We start from the raw sequence: 23,436 nt of genomic DNA, 5'->3' as shown, positions 1-23,436 counted from the left end.
AGAAACCTAGTAAATAAAATAAATCTCTAAGAAATCGAAGCTAAGTAGGATAAGTATGAAACAGATGATACTTTTTACACATCTAAACACATCTTATGATGTCTTAAATGGATTCAGAAGACTCAAAGATCCTTATCCAAGAGATAAGATTAAAATCTTGTCAAAAAGACCAAAACATAAGTCAACACATAAAAATACTCCAATAAAAGCAACATGACCCAGCATTTCCCATGAAACTGCTCTTCTAGGGAGTTATTTAAAATTGGATTAATATTATTCACAATTCCTCAAAAGTGGAAATAACTAAAGTTAATACAGTATTATGTTAATTTTCTGGATTTGTGTAATGTTCGTAGATTTTTCAGCTTTTAAAAATTCTTAATTTAAGGTCATTTATTTTCCCAATCCAAAGAAATATTCACCTTTGGATGAACCTAGAGATTATCACAGTAAGTGAAGTAAGTCAGACAAAGAAAAATATCATATGAATATGTGGAATCTAATTTTTTTTTAAAAGGTTTTTTTTTTAAATTATTAGCACCTTTAATTATTATTTATTTTATTTTATTTTGGCTGTGTTGGGTCTTCGTTTCTGTGCGAGGGCTTCCTCCAGTTGCGGCAAGCGGGGGCCACTCTTCATCGCAGTGCGCGGGCCTCTCACTATCGTGGCCTCTCTTGTTGCGGAGCACAGGCTCCAGACGCGCAGGCTCAGTAGTTGTGGCTCACGGGGCTAGTTGCTCCGCGACATGTGGGATCTTCCCAGACCAGGGCTCGAACCCGTGTCCCCTGCGTTAGCAGGCAGACTCTCAACCACTGCACCACCAGGGAAGCCCCTGGAATCTAATTTTTTTTTAAATGATACAAATAAACTTATTTACAAAACAGAAACAGATTTACAGATGTCAGAAACAAACTAATGGTTACCAAAGGGGAAACATGGAATGGGGAGGGATAAATCAGGAGTTTGGGATTAACATATACACATTACTATATTTAAAGTAGATAACCAACAAGGACCTACTGTATAGCATAGGGAATTCTACTCAACATTCTGTGATAACCTATATGAGAAAAGAATCTAAATAAGAATGAATATATGTATATGCATAACTGAATCACTTTGATGTACACCTGAAACTAACACCACATTGTAAATCAACTATACTCCAATAAAATTAAAATTAAAAAAAGAAAAGAAATACTCGCTTTTATAGCAAATTTTCTTCAAGAGGGTCTCTCTCTCGAGCCTCACAAACCATGGACTTACTCCTATGCACAGTATCCCAGAGCCAGGAGAGCAAGCCAGGGTGCCATGGGAAGCAATTGGCCCATCTAAATCAACCTGGGGGTGTCCCCCAAAGACTTCCTAAATGATGTGATAGTTGATTGGATTTTTTTTTAATTTTTAAGTAAAAAATTTTTGATAAAATACACAACATAAAATTTACCATTTTAACCACTTCTAAGCATGCAGTTCAGTGGTGTTTACTATATTTACATTATTGTGCAATCAATCTCCAGAACTTTTTCATCTTGCAAAACTGAAACTCTGGACCCATTAAACACCGATTCCCCATTCCTCCCTCCCCAAGCCCCTGGCAACCACCGTTCTACTTTCTGTCTCTAAGAATTTGTCTACTGTGGGTGCCTCGTATTAGCAGAAACACACAGTATTTGTCCTTCTGTGATGGGATCATGTCCTCAAAGTTCATCCATGTTGTAGCATGGGTCAGAATTCCCTTCCTTTTTAAGGCTCAATGATATTCCACTGTATGGATAGACCACATTTTGCTTATCCAGTCATCCATCAATGGACACTAGGGCTGCTTCCACCATTGGCCATTGCAAATCATGTTATGATGCACATAGGTGTATAAATATATCTCCCAGGCCCTGCTTTCTTTTTTTTTTTTTAATATATTTATGTATTTATTTATGGCTGCATTGCTGCACGCAGGCTTTCTCTAGTCTCAGTGAGCGGGGGCTACTCTTCTTTGCTTTGCGTGGGCTTCTCACTGCTGTGGCTTCTCTAGTTGCGGAGCACGGGCTCTACGTGCGTGAACTTCAGTAGTTGTGACACGCAGGCTTCAGTAGTTGTGGCACGCAGGCTTCAGTAGTTGGGGCTCGCAGGCTCAGTAGTTGTGGCGCACGGGCTCAGTTGCTCCGTGGCAGGTGGGATCTTCCCAGACCGGGGATTGAACCCATGTCCCCTGCACTGGCAGGTGGATTCTTAACCACTGTGCCACCAGGGAAGCCCCAGGCCCTACTTTCAATACTTGTGTTCATATCCCAGCTCTGATGCTTTACAGATCTATTTCAGTTTCCTCATCTGTAAGTTGGGGATGGTGATAATATCCTTCTCATAATATTGTTGTGAGGATTAGCTGAATTAATATATGTAAAGCACTTAAAATGGTAGTTGGCAAGTAAGTACCACATTATTATTTGCCATTATCATTTGAAAAATTCATTTATTACACAATTTATAACTTTACTGAGATCTCTGCTTGTTTTTACTATTTGAGTAAGTTAATATATATATTTTTTTACCCATAGGAGCATCTCCTATACCTGCTTTTTCCTGTTAGAGTACTGTTATTGTTGTTTTTCCTTAATAGCATAAAAACTAGTTTTTAAAATTTTCTTTTTACAAAACAGTATGGGAATTTTCTGTAATCTTATGGGTTTCACTATATTCACTTATTCATTCTTTCTATAAATGTTTACTAGCCAGGCATTAATTTCATTTCATAAAGCTTTGATTGATTTATATTAGTAATCCCCAGTTTTACTGAAACTTTGCATGTCCATATTTAACTTAAGTGTATTCCTTCCTTCAATGAATATTTAGAGCAAGAATTCTGCATAACAGGATACTGCTCTAAGAAATGGATTTGCAATTCTTAAAACAAAAATAATTTAAATATATGCTACATGTTACATTTTTAAATGTGTATGGGGAATGCATAAGTCTTTTTATGTGAAAAAGTATCAGAAAAAATATTTTGCTTCTAAAGTCACTTCTAATTTCCTCCTTAGAATATCAAACACAAAAAAAGAACTGAAGTCACATATCTTAGAAATTGCCAATAAATTAACACATTTTAAGTTTCCATTCTTTGTATTATACTTTCATATAAAAAATTTATGAAGAAAGTTCTAATAGGACTTAGTCTAGAACTTAATTTTCTTAACCCCACAGTAAAAGAATGTATAGAAAACTGAATAGGCACCACAGTATAAGGACAATTACAAGCCAAACTGAAATCTGAGTGCCTCCATTGATGTCTAAAAAAAAATTTCAAGGCTGTGAGAAATATTATGAATAAGTCCATCTCAAATAAATCTCATACATATATAATTAGGAAAATAAATATGCTTGTTTATATATATTTTAGGTAAACTCTTTAAGTGAAAAACATCACATAAATTCCAAAATAAGGAGTTTCAACTCTGATTAATCTAAGGACCCTTGACTTTTAAAATCCTTAGTCTGAGATTAATTTCTAAAACATCCCTAGTGTTAATGGTTCATTTGTTGATTACAAGTTCTTCATGTTTATAAAATTATTCCAAGATAAATCATTCCTTTCATCATTTTTATCATTTCCTGTTCAATTGTTTTGGAAGTTTGAGGACCATTCTTGTTTTGTTGTGTCTCTTCTCAATGTTCTGTGCTTTATGAGTCATTCTTGATAACGTTTCGTGATTTATACAGATTAAAGAAATGAGCGCTTTCTCTCTTCCTGAATCTTGTTCACTCAATGTTCACTTTTCCCCAAATACAGTTAATGTTTCACCATTAGGTTTTAAATTGTGCTAAAACCAACATGAACATTTATTTACTCCACTTGAAAATATTAGTCATACAGGTTCTATAAAAAGTTCCCAGCAAAACTTTATTCCTTGATATTTCATAAACGTTAGAGATACACACTTTTGGCTTCCATTTCAAAATACTGAGCTACTGCATTAAGATATCTGCAAGTAAGTTATCAACTGATACTGACACAACAAACCATCGAACAAATGTGCTGATGAGCTCTGGGAAGATGACAACTGACCAGAGACGGAAACTTCACTGCATTGATTTTTTTTTTCATACCAAACAAGATATAGATTGTGAAAATCCATTCAAAATATGTCTTATCAGACCTCCTTCAAACCTTTCGATACCTTCATGTTACTCTCAAGATAAAATCCAAAGCCCTTAAATATGACCTGAACAGTCTGGTAGGATCGTTCTCTGCTCCCATCCGCATCCTCCTCTTCCACGATTCTCCAACAAAACCCCTTCCACCTTTGGAGTCCTCAAACTCGTTCTCCCTCTCCTCTAATAGAATTGCAAATTCGGGACTTCCCTGGTGGCACAGTGGTTAAGAATCCGCCTGTCAATGCAGGGGACACGGGTTCGAGCCCTGGTCCGGGAAGATTCCCACATGCCGCGGAGCAACTAAGCCCCTGTGCCGCAACTACTAAGCCTGTGCTCTAGAGACCGTGAGCCACAACTACTGAAGCCCACGTGCCACAACTACTGAAGTCCACGTGCCTAGAGCCCGTGCTCCGCAACAAGAGAAGCCACCGCAATGAGAAGCCCGCGCACTGCAACGAAGAGTAGCCCCCGCTCGCTGCAACTAGAGAAAGCCCGCGTGCAGCAACGAAGACCCAGTGCAGCCAAAAAAAAAAAAAAAAAAAAAAAGCAAATTCATCCTTCAGGCCTGAGCTTAAACACCAATCTTCCTTTTTAGCACCTTTTTAAAAGATTTTTTTTCTAGTTTTACCGAGATATAATTGACATACAGCACTATACAAGTTCAGGGTATACAACATAAAGATTTGACTTACATATATTGTGAAACGGTTACCACAGTAAGTTTAGTTTATATCCATCATCTTATATAGATACAAATTTAAAAAAAGAAAAAAAGAAAAAAAATTTTTTCCTTGTGATGAGAACTCTTACGGTCTACTCTCTTAACAGCTGGTGTATCACATACCCGGGTTAACTATAGTCATCATGTTTTACATTACATTCCTAGTATTAATTATCTTATAATTGGAAATGTGTGCCTTTTAACCACCTTCATCCAAATTTCCCCTCCCATCACCCCACCCCCGACCTCTAGTAACCACAAATCTGGTCTCCTTTTCAGTTTTTTTTTTTTTTTTTGATTCAACATTAAAAACAAGTGAGATCTTACAGCATTTGTCTTTCTCTGACTTAGCAAAATGCCCTCAAAGTCCATCCATGTTGTCACAAGTGGCAGGATTTCCCCTTTTTTTAAATAACTGAATAATATTCCATTGTATATATATACCACAACTTCTTTATTTGTTCATCAGTGGACACTTAGGTTGCTTCCATGTCTTGGCTATTGTAAATAACGCTGCAGGAAAACATTGGGGTGCAGGTATCTCTTTGACAGAGTGTTTTCATTTACTTCAGATATATTCCCAGGAGTGCAATTGCTGGATCCTATGATAATAGTATTTTTATTTTTTTAAGGAACTCCATACTGTTTTCCACAGTGACTGCACCAGTTTAGACTCCTACCAACAGTGCACTAGGATACCCTTTTCTCCACATCCTTGCCAGCATTTGTTAGCTCTTGGCCTTTTTTTTTTTTCAGCCGCACCATGTGGCATGCAGGATCTTAGTTCCCTGGCCAGGGATCGAACCCATGCCCCTGCAGTGGAAGCATGGAGTCTTAATCACTGGACCACCAGGGAAGTCCCAAAGCTCTTGTCTTTTTGATGATGGCCATTCTAACAGGTTCACGTGAAGTGGTTTTGATTTGCATTTCCCTAATGATTCCAGAAGTTGAACATCTTTTCATGTACCTGTTGGCTATTCCCATATCTCTTTTGGAAAAATGTCTATTCAGGTCCTTTGCCCATTTTTAAATTGGATTATTTTTTTTTCTTTTACTGTTGTTGCTATTGAATTGAATGAGTTCCTTACTTATTTTGATGTATTAATTTCTTATCATATTGTTTGCAAATTTTTTCCCCATTCTATAGGATGGCTTTTCATTTTATTCATTGTTTCTTTTGTTGTGCAGAAGCTTTTAGCTCGATATAGTCTCACTTGCTTAGTTTTGTTTTTGTTGCTTGTGTTTGGAGATGTCATATCTAAAACATCATTGCCAACACCAATGTCAAGGAGCTATTTTTCCTTTGTTTTTGTCTAGGAGTTTCATGGTTTCAGGTCTTACATTTAAGTCTTTGATCCGTTTTATGTTAATCTTCGTGAATGGTATAAGATAGGGATTTAAGTTTCATTCTTTTACATGTGAAAATTCAATCTTCCCAGCACCATTTACTGAAGACTGTCTTTTCTCCTTTTAGTATTCTTGGCTCCATGGTCAAATATTAGTTGACGTATGTTTGGGTGTATTTCTGGGCTCTTGATTCTATTCCATTGATCTATTTGTCTTTTTTCATATAGTGCCATACTGCTTTAAGTACTATACCTTGAAATCAGAAAGTGTGATACCTACCACTTTGTTCTTTCTCAGTATTCTTTGGCTATTTAGGGTCTTTTATGGTTTCATGTAAATTTTAGGATTTTTTTTTCTACTTCTATAAAAAATTGCCGCTGGAATCTTGACAGGGATTGCGTTAAATCTACAGATGGTTTTGGGTAGTATGGACATTTTAACAATATTAATTCTTCCAATCCATGAACGCAATATACCTTTCAATTTATTTGTGTCTTCTTCGATTTCTTTCATGAGTGTCTTGTAGTTTTCAGAGTAGAGGTATTTCACTTCCTTGGTGAAATTTATTCCTAAGAATTCTATTGTTTTTGATGCTATTGTAAATGAGATTGTTTTATTTCTTTTTCAAATAATACATTGTTAGTGTATAGAAACACTACTGATTTTTGTATTCTTCAATTTTCCTGAATTAGCTGATTAGATCTAACAACTTTTTGGCAGTGTCTTTAGTATTTTCTATATATAAAATCATGTAATCTGCAAAAAGAGACCCTTTTACATTCTCCTTTCCAATTCTGATGCTTTTTATGTCTTTTTCTTGCCTTATTGTTCTGTCCAGGACTTCCAGTACCATGTTGAATAGAAGTGGTGAGAGTGGGCAAGCTTGTCTTGTTCCTGACCTTCAGGAAAAAGGTTTCAACCTTAACAGTTTGTAAACTGATTTAGGATGAGGAGATTGAGTGAAAGTGGTCAAAAGGTACAAACTTCAAGTTATGTGATAAGTAAATACTGAGGATTCAACGTACAGCATGATGACTAGAGTTACCACGGCTGCATGGTATTTGAAAGCTGCTAAGAGAATAGATCCTAAAAGTTCTCATCACAAGGAAAAAACTTATATAACTGATTTAAATAACTATGGTCAAATTACGTAATATTTTTTGCCCCCTTTAGACAGCAAATTCCATTACAACTGAATTCATGTCTGACGCTTATTAGCAAATGCTAAACATATAGAAGATATTTGGTAAATTTGAGTAAAATAATTTGTAAACCCAAAATGATGACTCCGGGAAAAAACTGAGCTGTGTGCTTTGCTAGACCCCATTTCAGCCACCAACTTCCTACGTGATAATCTATGTCACTGAAGATAACATATGGGGGAGGGGGAGGAAAAGCCAATAATAAAGGGATTAGTAAATATAGAATAAATGTTTATTATCCCTTGCAACAGAAAAGTAGCCAAACAAGCAGAGAATAATTGGTTTAAACTGAATTAGAAGTACTGAAATTTGGGGCAAAACCCTCCATATAAGAAAAACTCTAAAAACTTTCTTTTAATATTTCTTCTAATTATTTCTTATTATAACAGCAACACATATAAGGATATAAACACACCTATAAATCCCCAAAATCCAAAAACAACCACAATGACATATATTTTACTAGCTCTTTGTCTATGCATTTATATGTGATTATTATCTTGCAAAAAGGTGATAATGTAAGTAGCTCTGCAACTCACCATACTTTAGCAAAGCTATCAATTAAACACCTACTTTGGATTTTTACATTGTTTCTGCTTTTCCTATTACAGTCAATGCAGAACATGAATAAATAGTTAAAATAAAATGAAAGTAGAAAGACAAAAATTTTAACAGCAACTTCTCCCATTCTTAAAATAAGAAAAAATAGTTTCAAGATGTAAAATCTATACCAAATGACTCCACAGCATATCAAAACTGCCGGCACTACAAAAGCAAACAAACAAACAAAAATCCAGAAACTTTTTTAAAAAGAAGAGTGACTGAACATATTCTCTTTAACCAAACTCCTATTTGAGCTGTTATAGCCAACTTGCTTTCGACCACCCTACTGCTTTCTGTCAGCTTGCTTCTACCCAGAATTTTGTGACAAATCCTCCCTCTTCAGCCTCTCCCAGAAGGAAATCACAGCAAGTCCTGCAGCCCTGCCTTTTCTCCTGTAGCTCCCCCCAGCTCCTCCACAGGCCCCCACCCCAGTGCCCAAGGCTGTGGTTCTCAAGTGTTAGCTTGCATCAGAATTACCGGCAGCCGGGGGCCAGGCCAGGGCCGGGGCTGGGGCCCACGCGGTGGGCGCTTGTTACAACACAGATTGCTGGTCCAACCACAGGACTTTCTGATTCAGGAGGTCTGGGCTAAGACCCAACCTATGGCATTCCTAACTAGTTCCCAAGTGATGTTGGCGGTGATCTGGGGAACCAGTTGCCTAAATCAAAAACCAATTCCTACAAAAAGCCTTCTCAATTTTCATACCTCTTAATGACCCCAATTCTCACAAGTGTTGTCTTGATAAACTATACCACACAATTTAACACTTGCTTATACACCCTCAGTTGCTGTACTTTCATAGTTTCATATCTTCTTTCCACACCACAAGATTATGAGTTCCTTAAGGGCAGTAAACACGAGAAATAGTGTTCCTGTGACTTACAAAGAGCCCAGGACAGGGCAGATGGACAGGCACACATGCTCAATATAAAACATAGGCTCTGTCTGACTATCCAAAAGCAAACAATGTGGATTTTAAAATCTCAAGCAAATCTAATTCTCCTAAAAATTTCTATTTGCTAGACCTTATGCTAGATGTTTTCAAATATACACAGTCAACAAATACTGAAATAAATCTTATTCTTAGCTTATGTGTTTATTATCTGTCTTCCTCTATCAGAAAGTGACCTTGAGGGAATCAAATTTATATTCCTTGTTGTCCAACTATACTCCCATAGTAGGTACTACACAGATCTTTGTCAACTGGCATGCTGAATAAGTAGCTAGAGAAATGAGTAGTACCTGGTCACATTCCAGCTACAACTCACCACTCAAATGAATGTTTCTAGAAATGATTATTCAACCTTTGGTCAAATAATCCAGATCAATGTTAAATCTTCAGGAAGCTTTTAAGGGGTAGATTAAAACAAAGACACACACACACACACACGCACACACACACATGCAGACACAGAAATGGTTATTTCACTTATCTTTCACAGGCTTTTTATTTTATTTTTAAAAATCTGCGTTACATGAAACAAAATTTTAAATGCCGAAAAAAATTATATTAAATAGATGCAATGATTTCTATTACACATCTTTTTCTATAATATGTGCAATTAACAAATACAATATTTATAAAAAGAAACACCAACAAAAACAAAGTATTTTCAAAACTCCGTTAGCTCATAACATTTTCATTAGTTAGAATGCCTTGCAAACAAAATTTTCATTTAGGAAATGTAGTAACAATGTTGAATGAAAAAATAATAGCTACCACCGATAGGAACTTTACAGATAATATAAAAACTGCTTCAGAGATCAATCTAGTCTATAACAAAGCTATTAAATTTCTTTGAATTAGTTTCATAATCACTAACAATATTTGTGATGATCTGACTTAATCTTTTGAAATTATCAAAATCCCAATCAACTTGATTGGATTGCTAAGGAGCCCAAACACTCTCAAAAAGAATATATTAAAGATACACCTTTAACAGTAATATGTACAATTAACAGAATTAACGAAATACATCAAGTAACTCTTTACAAATGAATTAATATCAACTTTATCCCCCTTCTGGTTACCAGATGGTGAATTCAGGTTTACTTATAATTTAGATTAAGGCATGCAACACTCAACACATTTTCTGTTTTCCATTATGAAAAAGAATATGAAAGTTCTATGTGAAAATGTAATTTCAACATTTGAGACAACGTAATTTCAAGGAAAAGAGAGAAAGTGCCCAAAATGAAGTTCCAAGTAAACTATTTCAATTATGTGCTTTTTCTTATTCATGGTATGTCCTAATAGTTAACACATCACTGACTAGTGTCTTAGTAACTGAAGTCTTCTCACATTGTGTGCTTTGGCAAATTCATGCTTTGTTAACTTAATATCCTGCTACATTATATACACTAGCATAGAAACAGTATGTTATATACCAAGTAGGGCAAGTGCTACTTAATCCACATTTTAGGTTGTATATAATAGGTTTGGGGGGCATTAAATTAAATCCCACTAATTCTAAGTATGAAATATCTAACGGTTTTATTTGAATGAAAATTAAATCCCATCTCTAGAATCATGGAGAGGTGAAAAAATGTAACTATACTCTTTGTGTAAAAAAAGAAACCATTCTTGTAAACATTAAAGGCAGCTGACAGCACTAACATTTTCATTGTTAATTACTTGACATTTACAGGTACACACGATAGACTGGGCAATGCTTTTTCCATGCCACTCACACAAGTTTAGTGCTAACCCTTGCCTTTAAACAGTCTGCAGGGGCCATGCTACAGAATTTCACTGAATATAAAGCAGATGTAATGAGACACATTCTTGTGATAAACGCTGGACCCTTAGTGACCCTTTAGCTTCCCTTGCACATTTCCAACATCTGCCAAACGAACATGAGCTTACTTAACCTTCATTAATTCAACCAGATGTAAAGGGTCAATATATGCGAGCTGTCTTGAAAATTACAACTGCTCTATGGTCACACGATATTAGTCCATTATAAATATTACCATAGTTTAAATAAAATGTCATGCGTTCTCTATTTTTTAAGCATTTTGCCTTCTGAGCACCAAGCAAACAGTAGGTGCTGAATAAAACGCTAAATGATTGAAGAAAAACTAGCTTTTTGGATAGCACAGTCATCATTAAGAAACACGTGCAAGCAGTATGAAAGCTGACCATTTTAAAGGCAAATATAACTTTGTAATTTAAATAACCACCCCTTTATTCATTTGTTTAAAAATTTGAATTTTCATATAGGATCTTTCTGTAAGCAGAATATGCCTTGACACGATTTTCTGTCCCCATAATATAGATCATTTCCATACAAGGCTGGTTTATTGGTGTTTAAAAAAATAAATAAAATAAATATTTATTGAGTGTTTATAGTGTACAAAGTGTTGTGCAAATTATTTATTCCAGCACAGTTTTCCTTACTTCATTTTCTTTTACTATATTGACACAAAATGAAATAACTTGGATAGGTTTTTCTCATTTTCAACAAAATATTCTCCAAGACCTTCTAGCTATCACACTTTCTGCTCCTGGGTCCACACATGGAAATAGAAACACTCCTTAAAAATCTCCTGACAAAAATTTTCTTCCTCAAGACATTTTCAATGAAGGGATAATAATGGGGGGGGGGTGAGGGAAAAGAAAGGAGATGGTTCAGAGAACCACTACTTTAATCCGTGACAATATAAATGAAATAAAGATATTTAACTGGCTTTCTACATCTCAAAGAAGACTGGGCAATGCTTTTTCCATGCTACTCACACAAGTTTAGTGCTAAACCTTGCCTTTAAACAGTCTGCAGGGGCCACGCTACAGAATCTCACTGGATATAAAGCAGATGTATGAGATACATTCTTGTGATAAATTCCTTGGAAGAGGAGGTAAAAAGCGTCTTACTGGACTGCAGCAGTAGAATTAAAGGTTCCTTTTAATGCCCTTCCACTGCAAACTGCTTGCATCCTTGTTTACTGCTGATGCATTCTGTGCTGTGGTTACTTCTATGCCTTTCCCCACCACTAGACGGTGAGCCCCGAGTGGACGATTCATTCACATTCTCGGTGGCATCAACAGTCTCTAGCCCGGCACAGGGTCACTGTCAAAATCATCTCCTTATAAGGACAAGTTTTTCTTCCAGCATAACTGAGTATTGTTTCAGTTACACATTGCTATTCTTAATAATCATTTAACTCTTGAGTATATGTATTAAGAGGTTTAAAGTATTATTTGGTTAACTAATATAGAAAACAGATTCGGGAGATGTGGAATGACATTCAAATATTTATAAAACTTTAAAAGTTAACTATCACTGTAACACTAAAACAGCATGCAATTCTTTTCATTTTCTAAGACCTACGCTCAATTTCATATCTCAGAGACATCATATATATTTTTAACTTTTCATTTTATATGGGAGTGTAGTTGATTAACAATGTTGGCAGCATATATGTTTGCATTATATTACTGTCCACCATTATACAGCAGGTTGCCTTAAGTACAACTCAGTTACACTTCTGAAAGTTTCAGACATCTCGAACTGTTTGGAAATGTGTAAGGTTTGTAATAGATGAAATATGCCATGTCAAGCTTTGTTCTTACTATTAATGCCATGATCCTTTTGAAAAGAATATGCCTGTCTCTGATTTAGGTATATTTCTTTCTCTCTCTCTCTCTCTCTCTCTCCCTTTTTCCCTCCCTCTCAATCCACACATACATGCATACACGTTCACACACACCCATGGACATTTTAAAAACAATTTTGTGTTTCAATACCAAAAACTCTTTTTTAAAAAATATCCACCTCTTTTTTATTATAAAAATTATGTAAGAAAATTATAGAAACTTTCATGTGTAGAGTGAGGAAAATCAGCTCCAGGCAGCACACTATTAGCATAGGTCTAACAGCATAATATTTTAGTAATGGTCATTTTTGAACTTTAAATGTAGCATTTTTTTACACAAGAAAAATTTCCAGAAAAATAGTATATATTTTGGTTTTTTTAATATAAAAGTTCTCCATAGAGTTAGAATCATATATAAATTTTAATTTCCACTATAAAAGCAACATTCATAGAAATGAGAAGTCATAATTGGCCAAATATAAATTCATTTAAATCCAAAATTAAAATTATACCAGAATAACCAAATCCAATATATTAACATAGATTCAATTTTGGGGGAAATTTATTTGACTTCACATTCCTTTTGAGTCCACCTTTCTTTTTTCCATAAATATAACCACATCTTAAGTTTATGAGTGTAAATAAAATGTCTAATGTAAGTCAAGACTTCTTTTCCTACTGTGCACATACAAAAATTGTTTGAATAATTCATTTTGCAAAATATAATATAAATCTATTTTTGAAATCTATAAAGAATATTTTTATAATCAATAATAATCATTAAATAAAATCAAGTCTAATATTGACGTCTGCATTTTTCAATGTGGTCATATTAAATAAATTTTCAATTCTTTGCCAGGCATTTTTTTAGTTAAAGATCATCCTTTTGTATTTGTTTCCCCTCCTTCTAACTTATTTTAAGCTATCTTTTTAAACAGAATAAAATTCTTACAGAATTAAACTACTAATATTTTACTTTCTAGAATGTATTAAATACCTTTTTCGTCACTGTAAAATAGAAAATAATCCACACTCAATCTGAATGAGATCTTACCTTCTGGTTTGTTGTTTTTCCTCTTCAGCCATTTTTCTACAGTCTCTGCACTAACACTTTCAGATACAAATTCATCTAATACCTGGGGGTGAAGAGAAAGATATGCCTTCACTTTTTCATCTGTCAAACCTGTAAAAGAATTGAAAAGAATAAAATTAACCAATACGACATCTTCATTTACATCAAAGATATAGAAAAATGACATTTATGCCGATTGATTTAACATAGAAATATTTTTAAAAGATGTATATACATACAATGGACTATTATTCATCCATAAGAAGGAATGAAGTCCTGTTACAACATGGAGGAACCTTAAGAATGATATGGTAAATAAAATAAGCTAGACACAAAGGGCAAACATTATATGATTCCACTTATATGAAATATCTAGAACAGGTAAATTCATAGAGACAAAGTAGACTAGGGGCGTCCAGGGGCCAAGGGAGAGGAGAATGAGGAATTATTTGCTTAATGGGTACAGAGTTTCTGTTTTGGATAAAGACAAAGTTTTAGAAGTAGACAGGGGTGATGGTTGCACACATTGTGAGTGTAATTAATGCCACTGGATTATATCCTTGATATGGTTAAAATGGCAAACTGTGTGTTATTTATATTTTACCACTATGAAAAAGTAGGGGAAAAAAAGTAGTTAGAACTTTAGCAATTTTAAACTATAGATATTACGTCATGTCATACAGCTGTTTTGCAACAGTAAATTTCAGTGTCTTATTTGAACCAATGTTGTATTCCAGTGCTGTTCAGTTAAGCCTTGCAAAGTGCTTCCACTTTTTTGTAAGTAATTATCATAGATTTAAGACTTGAGGTAAGTGAAACTCTAGCAACAGTATCAAATGGGAGAATAAAGCACTGGTACATTTTAGGTGCTAAAAAACATGCTTAATGAATAAGTTCTTATCTTTTACTGTTTACAACACAAATTCTCCTTTTCTCAGGGTCACTAAATCCAATGATAAAACTAATGTTCAGTTCAAAATACTCGACATTTTTTCATTGATATTCAACCTACGTAGTCAGTTTCACTGAAATAATTTTCATAGTCTAATAACTGTTGAATATACACAGAATTTTCAAGCAAAAAACTTTTACATATCTTCACTTAAAAAGATATAAAATTACATGTTTTCAAATTGATGCTTCATGTTGGTATGCCATTTCACTAAACAACTCAAAATCACAAATAGGCTATCAATAATTATTACTCAATGATTGTAATTATTTGTACTATTGTACACTCTCTGTGAATTATTCAATAAATTACCATCCTTAGGGATGGTTAGGTGAAAAAGACAATGGAAAATTGTACTTTTAGATGCAGAAAAGAGAAAAAGCAAGTATATCTTTATGACTTCAGGGAACAGGCTGCATGTTTCTAGCACAGACAAGGCACAGAATTTATACATATTAAATAATTCTGCTGGGGACTAAAGTCACAACTGTATGATTCTACAACAGACTGGTATTATTGAGAAGGCAACTGATTTATTTCAATGAATTCAGTATTTAAAAAATCAATTTAAACCATATAGATATATAGATCTCTCATATATATATATATATATATATAAAATATATATAATTATGTAGTTGTATTAGGTAAAAAAAAAAAAACAAAAAAACAAGATCCAGCCCATGTTCACCCTGCAAAAGAGCCTCAGTGATGTAAAATTCAATTAGAGAAATCCTACAAGGTGCTAAAGATAAGAGATTCATTCAAGTAAGAGAGAGAGCTTTCTTGACAGAGCAAGTTAGGGTCCCCAGATACAAAAGGCACAGAATATAGAAGTAAGCTGACAGCTGATTTGACCTCAAGAAGACAAAGTAATTTTCATACTTTCATTATGTCCGTCACAGTGGTACATATTCAACGTTTGATTCCTTCTTAAAACTTCCTTCTATCACTTTTGTGACACAATATGGTTCGTATCCTAACTTTCTATTTGCTCTTTACTTCTGCTTTCTCTACAATAATCTATGATGACGATAGCAAAATCTTATTATATTTTTAATCTCTAGTTTGGAAATTCTTCCATCACCTCAAGCTCCATCTTGCCTCAAAACTACACGCGTCATCTCCTTTCCACTTATTCCCAAAGTGATTTTAACTCTCAACTTTCTATTTGCCAAATTACATACCAGATAAAGGAACTGTATCTAAAATATACAAAGAATGCTTAAAACTCAACAAGAAAAAAACCCAATTAAAAATGAGTCAAAGAGCTGAACAGACACTTGGCAAAAGAAGATATAGATATGGCAAATAAGAATATGCAAAGATGATCATTTGTGAGTTGAAGTTAAACAAAAATGAGATTCCACTACATACCTATTTAAAATGGTTAAAATCCAAAAATCCGACTATCAATTTTAGCAAGGATGAGGAGCAACAAAAATTCTCATTCAGTGCTGGTAAGAATGCAAAATGGCAGTCACTTTGGAAGACTGGCAGTCTCTTATAAAGCTAAATATAATCTTACCATATGATCCAGCAGTCACACTACCAAGTATTTACCCAACTGATTTACCCACACAAAACCTGCATGTGAATGTTTACAGCAGCTTTACTCATAATCAACCAAAACTGGAAATACCTAAGATGTCCTGCAAAAGTGGTTACCGGGGGGGAAAGGGGGGAGGGATAAATTGAGAGATTGGGATTGACATATATACACACTACTATATATAAAATAGATAACTAATAAGAACCTGCTGTATAGCACAGGGAACTCTCTACTCAATACTCTGTAATGACCTATATGGGAAAAGAATCTAAAAAGGAGTGGATATATGTATATGTATAACTGATTCACTTTGATGTACAACAGAAACTAGCACAACATTGTAAATCAACTATACCCCAATAAAATTTTTTAAATAAATAAAATTTAAAAAAATAAAAAAAGTTTAAAAAAGGCAAGCTGGATACATCAGTTGTGCCATAACCATATAATTAAATATTATTTAGCAATGAGGAGAAATGAGCTAGCAAGCCATGAAAAGGCATGGATTAGTCTTAAATGCATATTGCCATGTATAAAAAGCTAGTCTGGGGGGAGGAGAGAAGATGGCGGAAGAGTAAGACGCGGAGAACACCTTCCTTCCCACAGATACAGTAGAAATACATCTACACGTGGAACTGCTCCTACAGAACACCCACTGAACGCTGGCAGAAGACCTCAGACCTCCAAAAAGGCAAGAAACTCCCCACGTACTTGGGTAGGGCAAAAGAAAAAAGAAATAACAGAGACGAAAGAATAGGGACGGCACCTGCACCAGTGGGAGGGAGCTGTGAAGGAGGAAAGATTTCCACGCACTAGGAAGCCCCTTTGCGGGCAGAAACTGTGGGTGGCAGAGGGGGGAAGCTTCGGAGCCACGGAGGAGAGCGCAGCCACAGGGGTGCGGAGGGCAAAGCGGAGAGGCTCCCGCACGGAGGAGCGGTGCCGACCAGCACTCACCAGCCCGAGAGGCTTGTCTGCTCCCCCGCCGGGGCACGCGGGGCTGGGAGCTGAGGCTCGGGCTTCGGTCGGATCGCAGGGAGAGGACAGGGATTGGCGGCGTGAACACAGCCTGAAGGGGTTAGCGCACCACGGCTAGTCGGGAGGGAGTCCGAGAAAAAGTCTGCAGCTGCCGAAGAGGCAAGAGACTTTTTCTTCCCTCTTTGTTTCCTGGTGCGCGAGGAGAGGGGATTCAGAGCGCCGCCTAAACGAACTTCAGAGACGGGCGCAAGCCGCAGCTAACAGCGCAGATCCCACAGCAACAGGGGCGCAGAGGAAAAAGCGGAGAGACTCCCGCACAGAGGCTCGGCGCCGAGCAGCGCTCACCAGCCCGAGAGGCTTGTCTGCTCCCCCGCCGGGGCAGGCGGGGCTGGGAGCTGAGGCTCGGCTTCGGTTGGATCGCAGGGAGAGGACTGCGGCTGGCGGCGTGAACACAGCCTGAAGGGGTTAGCGCACCACAGCTGGCTGGGAGGGAGACCGGGAAAAGGTCTGCAGCTGCCGAAGAGGCAAGAGACTTTTTCTTGCCTCTTTGTTTCGCTGCGCGCAAGGAGAGGGGATTCAGAGCGCCGCCTAAACGAACTCCAGAGAAGGGCGCGAGCCGCGGCGATCAGCGCGGACCCCAGAGACGGGCGTGAGACGCTGGGGCTGCTGCTGCCGCCTCCAAAAAGCCTGTGTGTGAGCACAGGTCACTCTCCACACCGCCCCTCCCGGGAGCCGGTGCAGCCCGCCACTGCCAGGGTCCCGTGATCCCCGGACAAATTCCCCGGGAGAACGCACTGCGCGCCTCAGGCTGGTGCAACGTCACGCCGGCCTCTGCTGCCGCAGGCTCGCCCCGCCTCCTCCGTACCCCTCCCTCCCCGCGGCCTGAGTGAGCCAGCGCCCCCGAAGCGGCTGCTCCTTTAACCCCGTTCTGTCTGGGCGGGGAATAGACGCCCTCAGGTGACCTACACGCAGAGGCGGGTCCAAATCCAAAGCTGAACCCCAGGAGCTGTGTGAACAGGGAAGAGAAGGGGAAATCTCTCCCAGCAGCCTCAGAAGCAGCGGATTAAAACTCCACAAACAACTTGATGTGCCTGCATCTGTTGAATACCTGAATAGACAACGAATCATCCCAAATTCAGGAGGTGGACTTTGGGAGCAGGATATATTAATTTTTCCCCTGTTCCTTTTTTTTTGTGAGTGTATATGTATATGCCTCTGGGTGAGACTTTGTCTGTATAGCTTTGCTTTACAATAGCTTTATTTTACTTCACTATATTATAGCCTCTTTCTTTCTTTCTTTCTTTCTATTTTTTCTCCCTTTTACTCTGAGCCGTGTGGACGAAAGGCTCTTGGTGCTCCAGCCAGGCATCAGGGCCGTGCCTCTGAGGTGGGAGAGCCAACTTCAGGACACTGGTCCACAAGAGACCTCCCAGCTCCACGTAATACCAAACGGTAAAAATCTCTCAGAGATCTCCATCTCAACATCAAGACCCAGCATCACTCAATGACCAGCAAGCTACAGTGCTGAACACCCTATGCCAAACAACTAGCAAGACAGGAACACAGCCCCATCCATTAGCAGAGAGGCTGCCTAAAATCATAATAAGGCCACAGACACCCCAAAATACACCACCAGACGTGGATGTGCCCACCAGAAAGACAAGATCCAGCCTCATCCACCAGAGCTCAGGCACTAGTTCCCTACACCAGGAAGCCTACACAACCCACTGAACCAACCTTAGCCACTGGGGACAGATACCAAAAACAACGGGAACTACAAACCTGCAGCCTGTGAAAAGGAGACTCCAAACACAGTAAGATAAGCAAAATGAGACGACAGAAAAACACACAGCAGATGAAGGAGCAGGGTCAAAACACTCCAGATTTAACAAATGAAGAGGAAATAGGTAGTCTACCTGAAAAAGAATTCAGAATAATGATAGTAAGGATGATCCAAAATCTTGGAAATAGAATAGACAAAATGCAAGAAACATTTAACAAGGTCGTAGAAGAACTAAAGGGGAACCAAGCAATGATGAAAAACACAATAAATGAAATTAAAAATACTCTAGATGGGATCAATAGCAGAATAACTGAGGCAGAAGAAAGGATAAGTGACCTGGAAGATAAAATGGTGGAAATAACTACTGCAGAGCAGGATAAAGAAAAAAGAATGAAAAGAACTGAGGACAGTCTCAGAGACCTCTGGGACAACATTAAACGCACCAACATTCGAATTATAGGGGTCCCAGAAGAAGAAGAGAAAAAGAAAGGGACTGAGGAAATATTTGAAGAGATTATAGTTGAAAACTTCCCTAATATGGGAAAGGAAATAGTTAATCAAGTCCTGGAAGCACAGAGAGTCCCATACAGGATAAACCCAAGGAGAAACACGCCAAGACACATATTAATCAAACTGTCAAAAATTAAATATAAGGAAAACATATTAAAGGCAGCAACGGAAAAAAAACAAATAACACACAAGGGAATCCCCATAAGGTTAACATCTGATCTTTCAGCAGAAACTCTGCAAGCCAGAAGGGAGTGGCAGGATATACTTAAAGTGATGAAGGAGAAAAACCTACAACCAAGATTACTCTACCCAGCAAGGATCTCATTCAGATTCGATGGAGAAATTAAAACCTTTACAGACAAGCAAAAGCTGAGAGAGTTCAGCACCACCAAACCAGCTTTACAACAAATGCTAAAGGAACTTCTCTAGGCAAGAAACACAAGAGAAGGAAAACACCTACAATAACAAACCCAAAACATTTAAGAAAATGGGAATAGGAACATACATATCGATAATTACCTTGAATGTAAATGGATTAAATGCTCCCACCAAAAGACACAGGCTGGCTGAATGGATACAAAAACAAGACCCATATATATGCTGTCTACAAGAGACCCACTTCAGACCTAGAGACACATACAGACTGAAAGTGAGGGGATGGAAAAAGATATTCCATGCAAATGGAAATCAAAAGAAAGCTGGAGTAGCAATTCTCATATCAGACAAAATAGACTTTAAAATAAAGACTATTACAAGAGACAAAGAAGGACACTATATAATGATCAAGGGATCGATCCAAGAGGAAGCTATAACAATTGTAAATATTTATGCACCCAACATAGGAGCACCTCAATACATAAGGCAAATACTAACAGCCATAAAAGGGGAAATCGACAGCAACACAATCATAGTAGGGGACTTTAACACCCCACTTTCACCAATGGACAGATCATCCAAAATGAAAATAAATAAGGAAACAAGCTTTAAATGATACATTAAACAAGATGGACTTAATTGATATTTATAGGACATTCTACCCCAAAAAAACAGAATACACATTTTTCTCAAGTGCTCATGGAACATTCTCCAGGATAGATCATATCTTGGGTCATAAATCAAGCCTTGGTAAATTTAAGAAAATTGAAATCGTATCAAGTATCTTTTCTGACCACAACGCTATGAGACTAGATATCAATTACAGGAAAAGATCTGTAAAAAATACAAACACATGGAGGCTACACAATACACTACTTAATAACGAAGTGATTACTGAAGAAATCAAAGGGGAAATCAAAAAATACCTAGAAACAAATGACAATGGAGATACGACGACCCAAAACCTATGGGACGCAGCAAAAGCAGTGCTAAGAGGGAAGTTTATAGCAATACAAGCCTACCTCAAGAAACAGGAAACATCTCGAATAAACAACCTAACCTTGCACCTGAAGCAATTAGAGAAAGAAGAACAAAAAAACCCCAAAGCCAGCAGAAGGAAAGAAATTATAAAGATCAGGTCAGAAATAAATGAAAAAGAAATGAAGGAAACAATAGCAAAAATCAATGAAACTAAAAGCTGGTTCTTTGAGAAGATAAACAAAATTGATAAACCATTAGCCAGACTCATCAAGAGAAAAAGGGAGAAGACTCAGATCAATAGAATTAGAAATGAAAAAGGAGAAGTAACCACTGACACTGCAGAAATACAAAAGATCATGAGAGATTACTACAAGCAACTCTATGCCAATAAAATGGACAACCTGGAAGAAATGGACAGATTCTTAGAAATGCACAAACTGCCGAGACTGAACCAGGAAGAAATAGAAAATATGAACAGACCAATCACAAGCAATGAAATTGAAACTGTGATTAAAAACCTTCCAACAAACAAAAGCCCAGGACCAGATGGCTTCACAGGTGAATTCTATCAAACATTTAGAGAAGAGCTAACACCTATCCTTCTCAAACTCTTCCAAAATATTGCAGAGGGAGGAACACTCCCCAACTCATTCTACGAGGCCACCATCACCCTGATACCAAAACCAGACAAAGATGTCACAAAGAAAGAAAACTACAGGCCAATATCACTGATGAACATAGATGCAAAAATCCTCAACAAAATACTAGCAAACAGAATCCAACAGCACATTAAAAGGATCATACACCATGATCAAGTGGGGTTTATCCCAGGAAGGCAAGGATTCTTCAACATACGCAAATCAATCAATGTGATACACCATATTAATAAATTGAAGGATAAAAACCTTATGATCATCTCAATAGATGCAGAGAAAGCTTTCGACAAAATTCAACACCCATTGATGATAAAAACCCTCCAGAAAGTAGGCATAGAGGGAACTTACCTCAACCTAATAAAGTGCATATATGACAAACCCACAGCCAACATTGTCCTCAATGGTGAAAAACTGAAACCATTTCCACTAAGATCAGGAACAAGACAAGGTTGCCCACTCTCACCACTATTATTCAACATAGTTTTGGAAGTGTTAGCCACAGCAATCAGAGAAGACAAAGAAATAAAAGGAATCCAAATCGGAAAAGAAGAAGTAAAGCTGTCACTATTTGCAGATGACATGATACTATACATAGAGAATCCTAAAGATGCTACCAGAAAACTCCTAGAGCTAATCAATGAATTTGGTAAAGTAGCAGGATACAAAATTAATGCACAGAAATCTCTTGCATTTCTATACACTAATGACGAAAAATCTGAAAGTGAAATTAAGAAAACACTCCCATTTACCATTGCAACAAAAAGAATAAAATATCTAGGAATAAACCTACCTAAGGAGACAAAAGACCTGTATGCAGAAAATTATAAGACACTGATGAAAGAAATTAAAGATGATACAAATAGATGGAGAGATATACCATGTTCCTGGATTGGAAGAATCAACATTGTGAAAATGACTCTACTACCCAAAGCAATCTACAGATTCAATGCAATCCCTATCAAACTACCACTGGCATTTTTCACAGAACTAGAACAAAAAATTTCACAATTTGTATGGAAACACAAAAGACCCCGAATAGCCAAAGCAATCTTGAGAACGAAAAATGGAGCTGGGGGAATCAGGCTTCCTGACTTCAGACTATATTACAAAGCTTCAGTAATCAAGACAGTTTGGTACTGGCACAAAAACAGAAATATAGATCAATGGAACAGGATAGAAAGCCCAGAGATAAACCCACACACATATGGTCACCTTATCTTTGATAAAGGAGGCAAGAATATACAGTGGAGAAAAGACAGCCTCTTCAATAAGTGGTGCTGGGAAAATTGGACAGGTACATGTAAAAGTATGAAATTAGAACACTCCCTTACACCATGCACAAAAATAAACTCAAAATGGATTAAAGACCTAAGTGTAAGGGCAGACACTATCAAACTCTTAGAAGAAAACATAGGCAGAACACTCTATGACATACATCACAGCAAGATTCTTTTTGACCCAGCTCCCAGAGAAATGGAAATAAGAACACAAATAAACAAATGGGACCTAATGAAACTTAAAAGCTTTTGCACAGCAAAGGAAACCATAAACAAGACCAAAAGACAACCATCAGAATGGGAGAAAATATTTGCAAATGAAGCAACTGACAAAGGATTAATCTCCAAGATTTACAAGCAGCTCATGCAGCTCAATAACAAAAAAACCAACAACCCAATCCAAAAATGGGCAGAAGACCTAAATAGACATTTCTCCAAAGAAGATATACAGATGGCCTACAGACACATGAAAGAATGCTCAACATCATTAATCATTAGAGAAATGCAAATCAAAACTACAATGAGATATCATCTCACACCGGTCAGAATGGCCATCATCAAAAAAATCTAGAAACAATAAATGCTGGAGAGGGTGTGGAGGAAAGGGAACACTCTTGCACTGTTGGTGGGAATGTAAATTGATACAGCCACTATGGAGAACAGTATGGAGGTTCCTGAAAA

At 37.0% G+C, this 23,436-nt stretch overlaps 1 protein-coding gene across 1 annotated transcript in view; it reads right to left on the bottom strand.

Moving 5' to 3' along the window:
- PDE10A (phosphodiesterase 10A) overlaps positions 1-23,436 on the bottom strand; it is a 587,420-nt gene that overhangs the window by 158,329 nt on the left and 405,655 nt on the right. The window contains 1 exon segment of the mRNA XM_068550956.1: positions 13,677-13,805. Within this exon segment, the coding sequence (XP_068407057.1) occupies positions 13,677-13,805 (129 nt within the window).

The sequence above is a fragment of the Eschrichtius robustus genome, chromosome 9, assembly GCF_028021215.1.
Source record: "Eschrichtius robustus isolate mEscRob2 chromosome 9, mEscRob2.pri, whole genome shotgun sequence".
In the NCBI taxonomy this organism is placed as follows: domain Eukaryota; kingdom Metazoa; phylum Chordata; class Mammalia; order Artiodactyla; family Eschrichtiidae; genus Eschrichtius; species Eschrichtius robustus.
Note: the sequence above shows the minus strand (reverse complement) of the source record. Positions and strands in the feature narration are given on the sequence as shown.